Source organism: Clupea harengus, chromosome 6, assembly GCF_900700415.2.
Source record: "Clupea harengus chromosome 6, Ch_v2.0.2, whole genome shotgun sequence".
Lineage (NCBI taxonomy): Eukaryota > Metazoa > Chordata > Actinopteri > Clupeiformes > Clupeidae > Clupea > Clupea harengus.
In genome coordinates this window covers 9,117,796-9,136,748 of record NC_045157.1, presented here as the reverse complement: position 1 = coordinate 9,136,748, position 18,953 = coordinate 9,117,796, and the positions used below count along the sequence as shown (strand labels likewise).

The window sequence follows — 18,953 nt, the reverse complement described above, 5'->3', positions numbered from 1 at the left end:
GTGCCAAGGCTTTGGGGCATGTGAAACAAGGGCTAAAAAACAGCTAAATTCAAACTGCATGGGGACTTTTAATATACATTCTCACAATTTCTAAATGATGTGAGAGTCAATTTATTTGTAACATATGTATATATGTATATATATATACTGTATATTAGACATGTCATTACAATTGTAAACTGATTAAATTGCAATTACAAGCAAATGCAGCTTAATGACACTGTCAATGCAAATAATAAAAAGGAAAAAAGTTTTAAAAAGGATCACAGTAAGTGTTAAAAACAGGAACTGCTGTTTTGCATTGAGATGTTGATAAGAAAATTAAGACCGTTAACTGATTATAGCTTATTCCGATGGTCATAGATACGTTTCAAAGCAAATGAAAGGATAAGATGTGACATGCAGCAAACATTATCTTGAACTGGGATCAGATTTAAAAGTAACAGAAAGCCTGTCAGTAAAAAACACCGCACTAGCCATCAAACTGTACACTTAGTTACAAAACTGACAGAATGCATCCACTACATTCACGTTGATGACAGTGACTGGCTGGCTACAGTTAGGACTATACTCATGTCTTTCGTTAGCACGCCCCATTATTTGGCAATTTTGTTGATGTGTACGCTCCAACTACATCAAAGCATATGCAGTAATGTCAGATCTATTTTTTTTTTGCATTCATAGTGTGTAAACGGCTTTTTTCGAAAGTCTGAAAAAGTAAAACCGCTACCCTGACCCTTGGCAAAGAAAATACAAACAGCAGAGGTGCCTCAAAGCAAACACAGAAGGAAAACAAAGAGCTGTCTGCGGCAAAAACATAAAGATAAACGGCGTACAAAAATAAGACACATGATTTCAAATGTCAAGCATTGCTAAGTAGCTTTTTCATATTACCACTGAATGTTAAAACAGAGAAAACACAGAGAAAAGAGCCATCATTTACATGACCTAAATGTTTTACCCCAATTATTAACATATTTGGCTTTAAAAATATCATACTAGTAGCTAGGCCATTCTTGATTTTTATGTATTTTTTTTATTTTTTATTAAGTATTAATATTTTTTAAATGTTTCCAAATATATGTATATATATATATATATATATATATATTAAGACACACATATTCAACTTGTATGTAAGCATTATTTAAAAGCCATCTGTTTGTGAAAATACATAAAAATATTTTTTGTTTCGTTTTTTATTATAATTTTATTTATAAAAGAAGAAAACATTTTCACATCCTGACGCAGATGAAGTCACATGTGCTTGAGTTAAAATGGATTCGTAATCTTGTGGCGGTAGCTACGGAAACAGATGTGTCGTCTTGACAATGAGACCCCAACCATTCCAATTTCCTAGTTCCTAGTGCAGTTCCCTCCAAAGCAGCTGTACACGTCAGTCAAACTGCATCTCCAGCTCATCACAACAAAAACAAAAATAATAACAAAGTAAACATTTATAAGGGACTGGAATGATGTCCTTGGTGCACAAAGACAGCGCATGCCTTTGTATCCATAGACCCTAATGCCAATAAGAGAAGAGGGCCTTGGAAAGAAAATGTCTCTGTGATATCAACTGAAAGCCATTCAACCAAACTAAATAGGTAAAGAGAGAGTGAAAGAGAGAGAACAACAAATCAAGAGAATACGAGACGGAATCAGAGATGCAAGATAGAGAGAACAAAGAGAGAAAGAGAGTGAGAAAGATAGAGAGAGACATGAGAATAAAGGGATTTGGAATAAAGAAAGACAGAAGAAAAGAGAAAGCGAGAGAGAGAGAGAGAGAGATGACGAGAGAGTTTTATGAAATAAAGGCAGAGGAAAAGAGAGAGAGAGAGAGAGAGAGAGAGCGAGCGAGCGAGAGAGAGAGAGAGAGAGACTGCTGTGGAGTATAAGGCACTGGATGTGTAGTGGTCCGTTAGGAGAGATCGGAGAGGCTGACGTTCATGCCCATGCCCCCAGGGCCGGCGTAGGGCACTGCATGCACTGCTTTGGGAAACTCAGGAGTCATCACTCGCCCATTCTCCCCCGTACTGCCCGTGATAGACAACCGCGCTTTACTCCGCATCGCGTCCGAGAAGGTCATCTACACACACACACACACACACACACACACACACACAAATACACACAAATACGCACACACACAAAAGATAGCCACAGGTTAGGAGTATCACCTCTCTCACCTTGTCAACTGAAATTTGAGAATGACTTCACAGTACAGTATACACATGGTGATGCAGATGTACAATGAGAAGGATGCAAAGGAGACAAACAGGTAGAAAAATATCCATCTAAAAGGTGGGCAGGCAAACAGCAAAATAGAGAAGACTAACCACAGAGAGATGAGGAGAAACAGAAACAAGACGATGAGCGAGAAAGAGAAGGGTAAACGATAAAGATAACGGAAGATAACCATGGGGAGAAATCAATGTCTAGCACAGGTTACCATATCTATACATCTACAACATATAGCTAAGGGGGGTGGGAGAGCAGTGGAGTAGGGGGTCTTAAAATCATAACACTGTTACATACAGTACAAGAGACTGGTCTGAGCTCTCCAATCAGTACACTGAAGAATGGGTAGGGGGATGGAGAAGAGAAGCGTGCACGGGGGGTTGACTTAATGACGACCGTTTTTCCTACCCCCATTAAATTTTAACACTTTCGATCCCATACACGTTGTACCCTTCCTTATAAGTGGCAAAATTCTGTGAATTCTGCGAGGAAGAGGGGTTAATATTCTGTGCATTCTTTGCCACCTTCATGCGCTTGGCTTCGGCGCGCGACTTGTAACAGAACTCGATCAGGGCCACCAGCATGGCCAGGCCTAGACCGCCCACCAGGATGTAGAAGACGCCAGCCACGTTGCTCAGGCTGAGCGCGCTGGTCTTCTCCTGCGGAACGCACACGAGACACTCGTCAGGGCCTCCGTGGCAGGGACCACGGCCCAGAGGGGCCGAAAGGTCAAAAGGTCAAACAGCAAGCAGAACTATAACATCACATCATCACATTACATGAGTGCTTACAGTTACAGTTTAGAGTTAAATTAGCATTTTCTTTTAAATAAAATTATTTGTATTTAATTAAGCATAATTAGTGCGCTGTTAACAGTGTGTGGCTGCTTGTTTTGTATGGGTTGGAACTGGTAAAGCAATGGTGCCAATCAGGGGTGTTAGTAGCAGTGTAATCTGCGGCGTGAACTCAAAGCTACAGGGCTGCTAGCTGCGACAGAAACAAGCTGCTGTGTCTGTCTGTGTGTCTAGACTCAGCTAGCGGTGTTCGGCTAACATAGCAGTGTTCGAGCTGCTAGCTGACTGGATGGGCCACTGTGAATGGTATACTCCTAGATGGCCAAGTATAGGGATGACCAAGAGAGTGGACTCGGGGGGGGGGGGGGGGTGGGAGGGAGGAAGGGGCAGCATTAAGAGACAGCGACAGGAAGAGAGGTGGAGCATTTCCGGGGGGAGACAGAGAGGCACGTTCACACAGACAGATGGGTCAGTCGCACAGGGCCCAGGGTGTACACCCATCTCTTCTGTGAGTGTTACCGACATCTCAGCAGAGGGCACGTGTAATTTATTCCCCTCAACGCCAGGAGAGAATAAATCAACAATTTAAGAGTCTAGCATGCCTTGCCTCTATTCTAGAGATGTAAATTACAGATTAAGTTATCCTTTTCTAATCACCAGATGGAACTACAAATCTAGCAATGCTCTGCACTGTTTTTAGCCTTTGTTTTTTCCCCCTGCGATTTCAAACTAAACATCAATTGTTCAGATCTCCCAAATGTATAAATGCTATTCCGAATCAATTCTTTCTGTTTGATGTCAGCAATATGGTATTGCCCCACTAGGATTATCTATTAGTTTAAATAATGGCTCTTTCAGTTTTCTGTTTTGTATGTACGGCACTATCTTCCTCTGCACTCTCTTCTCGGGAATTATAATTTAGTTAATTTAGTTTTAGAATTAGATCGTTTTGATTCCATGGGCATAAACATATTTTACACATTGACACTGAAATATAAGCAATCACAAACACAAACACAAACACAAATACTAACACAGAGACTGAAACGCACTCACAGAAACTACTACTACCACAGATACACAAACACTACTAACACACAGAAAAACACTATAACAAGCAAACACACACACATACATACACACATTGAGAAACAGACACTAAGAACATCTTGGACACCCTTATAGATGGTCTAGGCTTAACCAGGTGACAATGGAAAATCGAATCAGAAAGCTAGCCTGTCTCTTGTCTCTCTCGCTGTGACCTACAGTACGTCTCATGTCTCATTTGCAGCTTGGCTCCGTTTAGCTTTAGTCTTTGCGAGCTGAAAGGAAGGTGTGTTACACAGTATGTGTGAGAGGTTAGGTTAGGGGTTGCACATGTCAGAGCTGGCTCAGCATGCATTACGTGGCTGCAGTCTCTCCAGGTGCAGTCGCCAGCATTATTTACAGTCTGCAGGCATTAGTTTAAACATCTCTCCAGTGCTTCTCATGCTTTTAACTTAACAAATAGGCTTTGTGCATTTGGCTTTAAGACTGTGTGTTTGTCATTACTAAGCACATGGGGTCATTCTCACTTAAGAAGAAAAGTGTGTTTGATCACAAAGACTCTGCAGAGACTGACCTTACTTCCCGAGTCCTTGGCTCCACATTCACCCTTATCGTACCACCATTTGTTTTTCAGCTTGTCTAAGACGCCTTGCTCACTGAGTTTCAATACTGCAAGGTTTACTGGGATTCTTCACGTGGGAAATAACATAAATAACATTATCAATGTTATTTTATGTTATTATTAACAATACACTGATTCAACTTCCTCTTAAACTCTTTTTTTTTCCTGTTCTTTTTTTTGGTTGTTCTTTCCCTTTCGTATCACCATGGCGATCAGGACGTTGATGCGCCATTTGGCCTAAGCAAAAGAGACTTTAGCAGAGCCAGATGTGCATTAACGTATCGCCCGGAGTAAGCAGCAGAAACAGCAGTGCGGCGTACACACAGACGCCAGGCCAATCAGAGGGAGCGAGCAGTGAGTGGTCCTCCCTGCAGGCAATGTGTAGGCCTGTCAGCCTCTACTCTTACACTTCTGCCATGACATGGCAGCCATTTTGAAAATGGCGGCCGTCAGTGTTGGCACTATCGGGGTTAGGGTTAGTGGTTACTGATTTTTTGTTCTCCGTGCCGGTCTGCTGCTTACTGTTGGATTTGCAGTGAATTACCCATCATGCTCTCTGGGGCTGACCTTGGAATCACCTCCCCCGCTGCCGCACTCTCCTTTGTCGTACCACCATTTGTTTTTCAATTTGTCCAACAGGCCTTGTTCATTCAGTTTTAGAACTGCGAGGTTAACCGCATTTCTTGAAACGATAAAACATACTTGTAAGACAGGGTGAGCCATTTCTCAGTTGTTTTCCTTTCTGTCATCTTTGCACATTCCTATGTGCGTTTAACTAACTAATTAAGAGTGTAGAAATCACTTTGATAAATAATAATGAAAAAAAAGATCTCCCCAGTGTGGAAGTTACCCCAACACCATTGGCACTCTGCAGCAGAGAAAGTAAGAGTAAGATACCTAGTCTGTGCCTGTGGTATACATCATTAAGGCAAACACTGACAGATCTTAGCTTCAAAAGAGGAGAAACAGACAGAGTGAAAGTTACAGGTGGGGAGATCTTGGACTAATGTGATGCACTCTTTGTCTAATACCTGCCAGGGACACTACAATAGAAACAGCAGAAGCTGCAGCTAGTGGACAGATCTTAAAGAGAGAAAGAGAGAGAGATGCATGCAACATTACACCCACCCACCCCTACTAACGACTGTGCTCAGGTCAATAGCACTAAATGCTGGAGAGAATTTGCCAATTAGGTAGGGTAAAAGGTTCTTGCCCAATTAAAGAGAGTAGAGGTTTCTGCCAATTAGATAGGATGGAGACTGTTTCAGAGTTGCCCGGGTACTATAAGCATTTAACCAGACAAGTCAGCACATTTGTACCAAGAGCATAAGAAAACATCAGCATATATGACAGAATAATGGAAACCCCAGCCATGTCACCTCTTAGATAGACTAAATTTGGTGTTTTAATGGCCGAATTTAACTTCAAAAGCAGATATCAGGTTTATTCTTTTAACAAACATGTGCATGGCAGGGGTTTGAGTAAAATATTTCAAAACATTTCACTCTAATGAAGCAGATAAACATAAGAAACACAACAAGATAACAGAGAGGGGAGGGGGGGAGAAGGAGGTTAAACACAACTTCAAAACATTTAAAGATTCAAACAGAGATATAAGGACAGAACTGGACAATAACACACTTCCCAAATACACCACCCGTCTCAGCCTAGGTAAATAGTATATGGCTTTGTTGCTACTAAGCATGTCAACCATTTGCAACTGATATTCAGATGTATAAAATACCAAATTGATTGATAAATTTAAATCAGTTTCCACTCTGGCATATTACATGTATGGTTGTGTCTTCAATGAGATTTTTTGCATGTCATTCATGTCTTTATCAATTTTGCAATTTATTATTAATTTTACAATAAATTGCAATCTCATTTTCTTTTTATGAAGGAGGTGGGTCGTTTGACGCCACCATCTCCTCATACAAACCAGAGGACTTTAAGCAAAGCTACATCAGGGTAGGTGGGATACTATAACAACATTGGACACATTGTTATACTATTCCACCCACCTTAATGAGGATCCTTTGGGCGTGGCGATGCCGTATCCTTTGGAGTCCAGGTTCCCTCCGACCTTCATGGTGTCGCAAGGCTTCCGCTGCTCGATGTACTCGTTCATGGTGGACTCCAGCAGGTAAGCGTACTTGCCCTTGGACTTGCGCACACGCATCACCCCCTCGGCCGTCGTTTTGACAAACACAGAGGGCTCAGCGCTGCGCATGTACGTCCACATTTTATCAAAAAGGGCAATTTTGGAGCGCTGGTGTTGGGGGAAAGAGGGAAAGAAAGTACCTCAGTAAACATGTAGCTGTCAGATGTTAATCACAATGAACTATTAAGTAGTGAGAAAACTTAGTAAATGACTATGCATGATGATACTGTATAATGAAACATCAGTCATCTAGATGCTTGTACTTGACTTGTCCTGTACATATGAATTTGTATGGTCACACGACTCACACATCACAGCTATGTGAAGTATGCTAGCATAAAGGGCTAACCCAGCTAAGAATCTTACCCTGAAGAACTCTTTGGTTGATCCGGAGTCTAGAGTGCCATAGGCTATATCACTCTGTTTGGCTAGGTCCTCTGCACTCTCTATGGGCGACACCATTCTCTCCACTGTCAGGAAGGCAGCCAGGTTGGCAGTGTAAGACGAGATTATGATCAAGGTGAAGAACCACCACACGCCACCAACAATCCGTCCAGACAGGGACCTAGAGGAAAGAGATAGAGAGAGACAAACACATTCAAACGCATCAAAGACAAAGCAAAGTTCCTTCTGACTAAATGGGTTCTTCCTTTCATGTACTCATACTCAAACTTTCTTGAGGCCTGTAGAAACTATGTCATGTCAACGTAGTTTAGAGCATTGTCCAAATGATCAAGGACTCGCTAATGGATGTTACTCTAAGTGTTAGCAAGAACTGTTTTGGGGCAATCTGTGGTAGCCCGCATTTGATGAATCTTTTAGGGGGATCAAATAATAATGAGGTCTTTAATTTGTAATTATTACAATTTCACTTAGGTTTCATGCATTATTAGAGGCAGCGAGCTATGTGAATGCAGAAAAACATTTTGGATGCACTCTCCCTCAGACATGAACCGTGTCCCTTACTAAGTGTCACAGCGGATGTCATCTGCTAACACTAGGGGATTACTGTTACAAAAACAATGGGTGGCACACTGCAGTTTCACTAGTTTGGTTCAGGGTTTAGAGGTCATTGGCCCCATCATGTTGCATAGAATCAGTATACCGCAGTGCCATACTCTACTTTTCAGCAGTTCACCAATGAAGCTAGAGGTGGGAGTGTCAACAATATCACAAGACCTAATTGTGTGACACCAAAGCACACGAAATTAACATTAGGGGGGTGTTGTACACTTTCATGACCACAGTAGAGCTAGGCTGGGTTATGAGTTTCAACAATCAAAAATAAAATGGATAGCAGTATAGCTGATGGCCGAATCGTGGTCCACAAACCTGGGTGAGATGTCACACCCCTGCCTCATGAAGGCGCCCAGGGAGAACCAGAGGCTGTTGAATATCCCAAACTCGTTGGTCGACTCGCTGGTCTGGATCTGTCCGTCCTCGTACTCCTCTGTGTGCCACTCGTAGGGGCTGAATCGGCTGACCAAGAAGAGCACCACGCTCACGCCGATGTATGCGAACACGATGCACATCCAGATCTCGTAGGCCAGCGGGTCAAGAAAGGAGAAGACGCCCGGCTTGGACTTCTGGGGTTTCTTGATCATGATGGAGATGCCCAGACTCATGAAGGGTTTGGAGAAGTCAATCACTTCCTCTCGGACCAGGGTTATAGTCAGAGGTGCGATCGCCACATCGGCTTTCTGCCAAGGAGTTTCAAGAAACAATTAGCTTAACAGCACAGCAACATACACTTCACTTCAATTTAGGCTTTCCAGTAGAACATCGGCAGTTCATCAGAGAGCATTGCATACTGGGACGGAATGCTATAGAAGTTGAAGTATTACTGAGTAGTGTCAACACAGCAGCAATTAGCTAAAAGGATGATTTCTACATATTTTTGCTAACAAGGTACATCTGTAATCTGCTGTAATTGATGAGAGATGAAGAGAGGCATTTGAGTTGAGTAGGCTGCAAAACACTTCAATCTGCTAAAAATGGGTTTTGATCTGCTCGCATCCTAGAATATTAATTATTCACATTATGAGAACACAACACAGCCAAGCATCTGTATACACCAGTGAAGTAAACACAGACGGTTGTTTTTACCCCATAAACTAATTCTCCGACCATTCCGTTCCAGATCTTAGTTTCGGCATCGCGAGCGCCGTACTTCCCGTCTGACACGATCTTGAGCTGGTACTTGAAGCCGCAGTGCTTGGCGATCTCAGCTGCCAGGTCTACACAGTAGCCCTCATAGCGCTCGTTATCCACAAACAGGTCTGCGTTCTTCTTCAGCATCACATATGGAGCTTCCTGAAGAGAGAGAGAGAGAGAGAGAGAAAGGGAGAGAGAGAGAGAGGGAGGAATGAGAGAGAGGGAGAGTGAGAGAGAGATAGGGAGAGAGAGAGAGATAGAGAGAGGAATTAGAGATGTTCAGATGCTGTGGAGTGACACGTCTGACCCAGCCCTCATGACAGCTGCTGAAACTGCACAATGCGTGACAGCTTTTTGTGTCATAGGAATTGTACTTGGTGGTATTCTGTCCATAAGTCTATGAGATATATTTGGACACACATTCTTTCCATCGCTAATCAAATATAAAACATCTTTCACTATTACACAGTACCTGTCTTGCGTAATTTATTTTGCCATTTGACAGCCAAACACAAGGAAAAAATAATTTGGGGAAGAATGATACATACATAGAGAACAACCTGAGAAATAACAACTGACAACTGAGAACAACCTATGGAAATATAATATAATTATGAAACAGAAGAGAATTTACCAGAATTGTTGTCACTATCACAGTCTTGTTTTCCAAACCCAAGGTGTCATTGGGAAACACATCTGATTTTGTGACCGCCATTTTGTCAACCTCATTCCAGTATCCAATCTGCATTGAGACAAAATGACACATTCAGTTGAAGCGAATGTGTTACATATTCATTTCAACCAGATTTCCATCATGTCATAGATCCTGAAAAGAGAACCGGGGCTTTGAACCTCCAAAGAGGATGAAACAGCCACTTCAAAAATCACAAAATGCACGCGCACCCAAACGCATGCACACACACAGACAAGCACACTCCCATTTTGACATCACCAGGCACCCAAACACATGCACACACACAGACACACACACACTCCCATTTTGACATCTCCAAGCTGAAAAGTTTTCTGCATAACCACCTAATTATTTTACCTGACAAACTCACATGCCAATCTTTTGTTTCTCACATGATGATTAGTGGTGTCCTGTATTACCTTGACTGGGCCATTATTCTTCAGCTCCATGATGTTCACTGAGTAGTTCACTCTTTTCCCATGTTGATCAAACTGGATGTTTCCTGTGAGTCCTTCCACTTTCACCTAAGACAACCAAGTCATTGAGAGTGAGCACAGCAAAAACAAACAACACGTAATCACGTAAACAATCTTTTTGTGCTTTAGCCATCATAGTCAAGACGTAGAGGATGCAAAACAAGATACAATTTCATGGATGTTTTATTACTTTGCCTGCCTGTATTAAAAGTGTATCATATACAGTGCACTATATTAAATGATCACTTACCAGTATGTTCAGTCGACCAAATTAAGGTACCAGTAAGCACCAAGGGCATGTAATGTAGCAGGTGAATCTGGTCTTGTGTAAATAGCTTTTTGGGTAAATCTCTGTCAGTACTTTTAACAGGTTTCATATGTGGGACCTCCCCGGCCCAGGTCATTCCTGTCCCAGCAGTAGGTCTAGCATTAGCAAAGCTGTGTGCGTCACCTGTTTGGTAGGTCTAGCATTAGCATAGCTGTTTGGTAGGTCTACCATTAGCATAGCTGTGTGCATCACCTTTTTGGTAGGTCTACCATTAGCATAGCTGTGTGCATCACCTATTTGGTAGGTCTACCATTAGCATAGCAGTGTGCGTCACCTGTTTGAGGGCGCGCTCGATCTCCACGCCCTGGGCCCAAGGCACGGCCGGGTTGGCCAGGCAGTCTCCAGCGCCACGGCGGGAGATGTCGATGCGCTGCTTGTGCAGGTAGCGGAACGCCTCCATCATCACATGCACTGCATCATATGTCAGCGCAGAGGTGTACTGTAGATACACGCACACACACACACACGAAATGCAAACACACGCACAAACCATAGTCAATAAATCCAATAGGTTTTTAACATATAACCATGCCAATATATTAGATATTTTTTTTACTTTAAACCTTTAAACAGATTGCACCTTTGTCTCAAAATCTTTCTGATGTAACAGCTCCACTCCCTGTCCCCTTATCGTCCCAATAGTAATGAAACAATTTTGGAATGATGTCCTTTCATGGCAAATTCAGTGCTATGATGGTGTTGGCACACAGCTTCATTGGCTATTTATTTTGAGTGACAAATCTTTTGGATGACAACTATCTTATTGCACCCAGGGCCCATTGCAAGAGAAAAAAACAAAACAGAAAATGGTTCAACATAATAAGTCAAGACAACTGCAAAGAATACGACCTGGCCTTGCGATTAGCAGCTTTTCAACCCCCAGGTTAGTGTGAAATTGTTACCTAAAGCCCTGAGAAGCATATCACTGTAACACTGGGTCAAGCTCACCCTAATTTTGCTGTCGGCTCCTGGATACTCCTTCTCCTCCAGGGTGTCCCACATCTGGTCAAACTTAGACACCGCGGGGTCGTCAAAGTCAACGATCTGGAACCCAGACACGTTTGCACCTCCATACTGGATCTTTGACAGATCTCCATCCATAAAGCCCTAAGCATGGGAGCAGAGAAACATGCACACCTGAGTATGGACTACAGCGCTGAAACACTAAACATGAGGGGATGGCAGAGAGAAAATATACATAGATAAAAATGTGCTTGTAGCTACAATCTGGCATGGCAAATAAGAATCCTGCAAAATAATCATTCAAACCTACAATAAATGAACTAAGAAACAAATAAATAAACAATTCATTAAAAAAAATAAACCTCAGAGAGCACGGACCTCTGCCAAGGCTAAATGCCCTATTTTGCAATGTAAACGAAAGTGAAACTAAATTTGCAGATCCGCTCCAGAAATCAGCGGGTTCTTCTTTAGCCCACGCCACACCCTTCCGCCCATTTTCATGAAACTAAAAACATAAACTCCTTGGCAAAGGTCATAGAATTACTTTTCCGCCGCCAAGACTAACTCCTGCCTATAATTAAATGTTTTGTACAGAAGAACAGTGACTCACCAAATTTGCGATGATGTAATGATATCCCTTCACATGTCGACCAATGGTGATGACCTGGAGGGGACAGCAGAGAATTAAAAATAAATGTAAAATGGTCCACTGTCAACAAATGAGCATTATACAAGCTCATCTTATCTGGACATCTATTAGTAGACTGCATACCATCAGAACACATGAGCCTAATATAACATGCACATTTCAAAGTATTAGAGTAGTCCTGTGACATGTCTCTGTGAACAAACCTACCCTAACTGGACTGTGGTCTTTCAGTATTGTTGACAGCAGCATGAATGGAAATGTATTGTTTGATGTATAGGGCTATTGAGTGTGATTTCTGTGGCTGGGAGAGTTATATGGGGCTTATAAAGCCGTTATACAACTGTATGTTAAACTGTAAAACGGTATATGTTCTTACATGCTATTAAAACATGCTATTACACAGTCCTATCTCTGTTCTTGCGTCTTATTTTGGAGAACCGAAAACCTCCAGAGTGATGTAATACGATCACTAATAATGATGAACTAAGAATGAACATTGACAAGGCATAACATCGTCACGGACATGATATCAAGCATAATTCACGGTGAACACCTTCAGTGTGTTAGAGAGCACGTTTGAAAGATCAAACACATATTGAGTGATGAAACACGAGCAGGAATCTTAATTGGGGATGTTTCTAGAGAGTGGCTGTGTAACGCGTGACCCAGGAGGATGCTGTACACTGCTGTGTTTGTAGATAAATGGGTAAGGGCATTGACTGCCCTATCAGTCCTGTGTGAAAGACTTCTGCAAGCTTTAAATACATACCAACAAGCTCCACCCTTGGGGCTTTGGCAGTGTAGATAAATAAGCCGGTTTGGGGAGGAAACGCTGTGGCCTTTACCTCTTGTTATGCTGTGCAATCTCAACTAATGATCTAACATAGTGCAGCCTGGAGCTCAGCACAAAACACACAGATTCAGTCTTTCCTGCGCTTTCTTCACCAACAGGATCACAACATCACCGGAATGGAGGAACACATGATGTCAACAACAAGAAAAACAAAACTAATCAAAGACCAAAATCCGAAAAACATTTTCGGTCTTTACATAACAAATGCATATCTGCCGTCTAACCCAATAACAATTTTCCACGTGAAATGACGAATACATTTACTCTAGTCTATGGTTCAGTAAAACTAAAGCATTTATTTATTTCACAGATGATTGATCTAACTTTACCTCCATTTGTATTTCCAACCAGACAACACACAGACAGCACAAGACCAAACCTAACATTGTCATGCAGTATTATTTTACTAATGCGGGTAAAGGTTCAGAACAAGGTTTTACGACAAAATACACGATCTGTCTTCATTGTGTAATATGCTTTATGTGAAATACAGCCCAGCATTGGGCATCTCTGAGAAAGCCTCTTTACTGTACCTGCAGACTAATGTTACCATTTCAGGGACTTTAATGGGGGGGAATGGGTGAATGGGGGTCTACCATTTGACTTTACTTTACTGTACCTGTTCCATGATGTCTTTGACCTTGTCCTGCTCGCAGTCTAAAATGACCCTCTTCTCCTGCTTGGTTTCCAGGTCCTGGAAGAGGGAGCGGTACGCCTCGTCTTTGCGCTCGTCCTTCATGTTGCCCACATTGATGGCCGTCACATGCCACTTCCTCTCTGCTGCGGTGTCCAGGACCACCTGGAGCGTGGTCAGACCTGTGCCACACACACACGCCAGAGAGGGAGGGAAAGATGTGCTTTTTAGTAGTTGTTTTTGAAGAGGTTCAAGACACAAAAAAAACACACTGAATAATGGGTACAGGGAGAACAATGGATAAACAGAGAGTTGGTTTGCATCACTGTAGTAAAAAAGTAAGTGATGAATCCTTCAAAAACCAAACCTGTTTACCTGAAACTTATGTCAGTATATTTGTCATCAATAATGTGACAGAGAGAAATATGTGCACACACTCTGTGACTGTCTTCAGCTCTGGTGATGCTTGACCAGGACATGGCAAGGTGTTTGCCTATTTATTCCCAGCCTAACAGACATCACACTTAATTAGCTGCAGCGAAAAGATCTGGGTGCACAAGTTAATTCTATCTTTTGGAAAAACATTTCGGTTTTTTTATTTACATAACAGTGATGAAATTAGTGAGACACTTTCTTTATCAGACATAGTCTGACAGGTCCAACCATCCGACTTCAAAACGTTTCCCATTTCTGAAGCGGAGCCAGTGATAATTTTATCTCTTTTCTTGACCTTTCAAGATCAAAGCGAGGAAATTAGTTGCTCAGGTTGGGCGACGAGCAAACGTTACTGCTTCCTCCTGAGGCGCTGATAAGGGCTGAGAAGAGCTTTTACTTCACCGATAACAGCTAGCTGCGGGCCAGTTCTGGCCCTAACCTGGCCCAGGTACGGCTGACCCACACCAGACCCATGTCCGAGTCTGCTGGGTAGTCTCTCAACCTTGGTACCTTGGGTCTTGTTTTTGAAGCGCCAAGGAGGATGATAAAACAGCATAGTTTAAGAGAACAGCGTAGATAATGGATCTGCCCATAAATTCTAGCCCTGAGCTCGGCTCTCCAGCTAGGCTGAGAGAACAGATACAGCATACGTACTTTATGCTGTGTCTGTGTGTGTGTGTGTGTGTGTGTGTGTGTGTGTGTGTGTGTGTGTGTGTTTTTGTGTGTGTGTGTGCAAACGTACTTTATGCTGTGTCATACTCAAAGTGCTGATCAGGACACTACATATCATGATAATAGCCTTTTGTCTTTGTTCTTTTGTCATGATGAGAGAGGGTTAGAAATTGCTCAGATAATTGATTCAGCCGTGTAAGTGCAGGGTGGCATCTCTCTCTTTCTCTCTATCTCTTTCTCTCTCTCTCTCTTTCTCTCTAAGAGGAAATGTGTGGGCGAAAGAGGTCCTTGCTGTGACAGTATGTGGGTGGGTTTGTGTGTGACATGTTTCATACAGCGCACACACACACACATACATACACACCGCTGAGAGACTCACACTGCACTCACATACACATTCTTCACAGTCATGCCTATTTGCTGTGGAAGATATTTCTCTAGTTTGTGTGTGTGTGTGTGTGTGTGTGTGTGTGTGTGTGTGAGTGTGTGTGTGTTTGAAAGAGAGAGCGATAAAGCAAGAGAGACATTGACAGAGAGACAGAGAGTGAGCAATGTCCTTGATGATGAAGGTTTGTGCTAGTTCCATAATAATTTTTAGGACACTTTACATTGTGCATCTCTGTATGTGTGTGTGTGTGGGTGTGTGTGTGTGTGTGTGTGTGTGTGTATGAAAGAGAGAAACTGAGAGTGAGACTAAGGGGACTAAGGCACTTATGAAATACTCAGATGTATGGAGGCGACATCATTTTCAGGAGTCACACCCCCAATGGAGATCCAAAGCCCTGTGTGTATTCCTGAGGGTTTCATGGGCTGCGCACCAACTCACATTTTCAATAAACTACATGAACCGAAATCCTTGTGCTTTGATTACATATATGTATATATTCGTAAAGAGGGGATTAATTCAGTGAAAAAGAAAAAGAAAACCATGGAACTCAGAACCCAGAACTCAGACCTCAGAACAGTCGTGCTTCTCTACCAGCAGGGATGAGAGCAAGCGAGCTCTTTAGAGGTGTTGGATCAAATGACTCATTGTGATTGTGTTCACACAAATTTAGGCTGTCAAGACCTTCCTGTGCACATCCTATCCCTCGGTAACAGATCCCTGTACACTGGGGTAATTACCACACTGTCAGCTCATGTGCTCAATCGCTTGGTACAGCAAAATCTCATCCGTCATATTTTATTTACTTTGAAGTATTGCTGTTTACTTGCTTTTTTGTATTTTATATTTTGTACAAATAACTATTCAGTCCAAAAAAAAAATTAAACATGAATACACAAAGAAAAATTTCTATTCTATTTTATAACCCTTGAATTCCAGGGCAATGTCTGCCAGAGCGTCCCCATGGTTCATGGAGGACGAGAAGAGCTTTTATAGTTGTTGTTTTTTTCTCCATCTTGCCAGAGGGGTTGTTACGCTAACATCTCTAACATCTCCCCCGATTCCTCCGGTCGTGGAGCATACATTTCCCAGATCGCATCAGCCCCAGAAACAAATCAGGTCATGATCCAGTCCTGATCTGGCGAGCCAGATAAAATATGCAGACATGTCTGTACAATATACATATAGAGTAACATCCCCCATGATGCTTTGCATGTTAATGCAAGGCATTACAGGACCCCTCAGGCACACACATAGACGCTCACAGGAGGCATTCCCACATATGTCCGGAACACACAGTGTGACAGGGCAAACATTCAATTGGTTCACCATATTTCCTCCAACGGCGTGCATTATTATTATACATTAGTTGGATTCCAGGGTACCCTATTTCCCAAGGTTCTGTGGCATGTTGCATGTCTTGAGTGTCTATGAGAAGCATGCAATAGATGCAACACAATCTCATCATTGTGACTGCAATTGCATGCAACCCAGCAGAGAAACCAAATAAACACAAATCAGGTGCTGAAGGGACTCAACAATGAGATCTACTGACCATCCTCCCGTCACCAAACCCATCAAGCTTCCATCCTACCACCGACACACACACACACATACACACACACACACACACACACATACTCCCCTCTCCCCACCCCACCCCCACACACATACACACACACACAAACACACACACACACATTCCCCCCCCCCACACACACACACACACACATACACAAACATACACTTACTCAAACTTACACACGCACGTGCGCACACACAAACGCACAAACACACATGCACACTTACACAAACGCACACAGCCCTGAAATGGAAATGACACAGCAGTGATCAAGGCAGTGACATAGCCACAGATCAACCGACCACATACCGTTACACACTCACTTATCGAGCCTCTATTTAGAACCTGTCTAACACAGCAACTCCTCAATCGGGACACTTATTGTTTTTTGACCATAATCAGTTCAAGTATCTACATGGGAAAGGATTGTGGTTGTCAGCATTTGCCGAGCAATTTAGTTGTTTTCAATCTCCTCGCTGTGTTTGAAAAAGTATTATATTTCATCTGAAGTACCACATTAACGGTGGCTGACCAGAAGACGCTGAGATGCAATTAGAAGAGAACAATCCTAACATCCTGACAAAGCAAGATTCAGACGCTGTCTGATCCTCTTTTAATTGCACAGACAAAAATGTGCTGTAACAATTGTGGGAAAATCTCTTTCTCAGTCCACATTACCAGCATTCCCATTATCTGCTCACTCATAGAAGAAATTCTTTACTCAAAAGATAACTTCCGAGGAGTTAATTAAAATAAAAGCTGTCTACTGTGAAAGCATTCTGAACCACGTGTATATACTGTGTAGTGTGTATAGTGTGTATACTGCATCAGTATATCAACCTGTTCATTTGTAATACACTCTATGTCAGTCACTTCATTGCTAAGAGGAACTCTTGATGCTTTTAGTTGTTTTTGTTTCCAGGCAGAAGTCTGTTAAAGTCCATTGGTTATCATATATATATGTCTGTCTGTATATCACATATATATATATAAAACATTAAAAAAAACATGCACTAAACTGAAATGCTATGCAGTTGTATGTTCATAATATACCATGAATTACTTATTATCTACTATAACGAGTGTCTGCTTTCCTCTTTCTCATAATATCCGAAGTGACAAGTGATATTAACTCTGTGATCCCATAATAGGCCATTACTAATGGATAATGGCTTCCCCCCAGCCCTTTGCCCTTCCTGGGCCACGGAAGTAAGCGTATGATCCTTAAGTTAGTCAGGAAGGAAAGAAAGAGAGGGAGAGAAGGACAGAGAAAGAGAGATAGAGCTCCTTTGCTGCGGTGGAGAAATAAGCATACACTCCTATAGTTAGTCAGTCATGGGAAGAGAGAGAGAGAGAGAGAGAGAGAGAGAGAAAGAGAGAGAGAGCCCAAGCCAAAGGCTGCTGGTGTGGTTAGTCAGTCATGGGAAGAGAGAGAGAGAGAGAGAGAGAGAGAGAAAGAGAGAGAGAGCCCAAGCCAAAGGCTGCTGGTGTGGTTAGTCAGTCATGGGAAGAGAGATAGGGAGAGAGAAAAAGAGATTGCGAGAGAAAGAGCCCAAGCCAAAGGCTGCTGGTGTAATTAGTCAGTAATGGAGTAAGGGGAAGTGTAACTGCATATCCTGTGTAGGATGACAGGGGATGTGTGTCTCTTCCTGTCACTTCCTGGGTCGCCAGTATAAGGAAGCAGTGGATGGTTTTCTCCAGGCAGAGAGAGAGAGACAGAGACAGGGAGAGAGAGAGAGAAAGGAAGATAGGGAGGGAGAGAGAGGCAAAACAAGTGAGAGAGGGATATAGAGTGTGAGAGAGAGAAATGAAGAGAGAGTGTGAGAGAGAGGGGAAGCAAGAGAGAGGGAGCTCGGCACAGTCACACGGGTGGGTGTGGGTTTGACACGCCAGTCTCAGTGTGAGAAGGTGAATCATATGCAAAGCCAGCAGCGCTCCTCACTGAGGTTGGAACACACGCACACACACACGACTTACACACACTTACACACACACACACACGACTTACACACACATTTTCACATATATATTCATACAAATATTCATACAAATGTGTAAGATATACAGGCTCACACACAAACCGCACGCAAAGACTCAAATGCACTTATTGTTACTAGTATGCAGGCATGCATACACACACATATACACGCACACACATACATGAAAAGGAACATACAAGCACACGTCTATATGCATGCACACACACAATCACACACATATACATGCACACACACAATCACACACATATACATGCACGCACACA

The 18,953-nt window shown here is 42.5% G+C and overlaps 1 protein-coding gene across 4 annotated transcripts in view; it reads right to left on the bottom strand.

The window, feature by feature from the left end:
• Positions 1-1,792: 1,792 nt before the first annotated feature.
• gria2b (glutamate receptor, ionotropic, AMPA 2b) overlaps positions 1,793-18,953 on the bottom strand; it is a 38,402-nt gene continuing 21,241 nt past the window's right edge. Inside the window, exons 4-16 of one of the 4 annotated variants that reach the window (XM_031568926.2) lie at positions 13,602-13,798; positions 12,091-12,144; positions 11,466-11,624; positions 10,792-10,956; positions 10,133-10,237; positions 9,654-9,761; positions 8,972-9,178; positions 8,198-8,565; positions 7,232-7,430; positions 6,726-6,973; positions 5,269-5,383; positions 2,763-2,897; positions 1,793-2,086 (exon numbers count right to left, since the gene is read on the bottom strand). In XM_031568926.2, the coding sequence (XP_031424786.1) occupies positions 1,919-2,086; positions 2,763-2,897; positions 5,269-5,383; positions 6,726-6,973; positions 7,232-7,430; positions 8,198-8,565; positions 8,972-9,178; positions 9,654-9,761; positions 10,133-10,237; positions 10,792-10,956; positions 11,466-11,624; positions 12,091-12,144; positions 13,602-13,798 (2,228 nt within the window). In that variant the 3' untranslated portion in view covers positions 1,793-1,918. Of the gene's footprint in view, positions 2,087-2,646; positions 2,898-4,653; positions 4,769-5,268; positions 5,384-6,725; positions 6,974-7,231; positions 7,431-8,197; positions 8,566-8,971; positions 9,179-9,653; positions 9,762-10,132; positions 10,238-10,791; positions 10,957-11,465; positions 11,625-12,090; positions 12,145-13,601; positions 13,799-18,953 lie in introns of all 4 variants that reach the window. The other 3 variants (XM_031568927.2, XM_031568928.2, XM_012834275.3) reach the window with 3 other exon arrangements.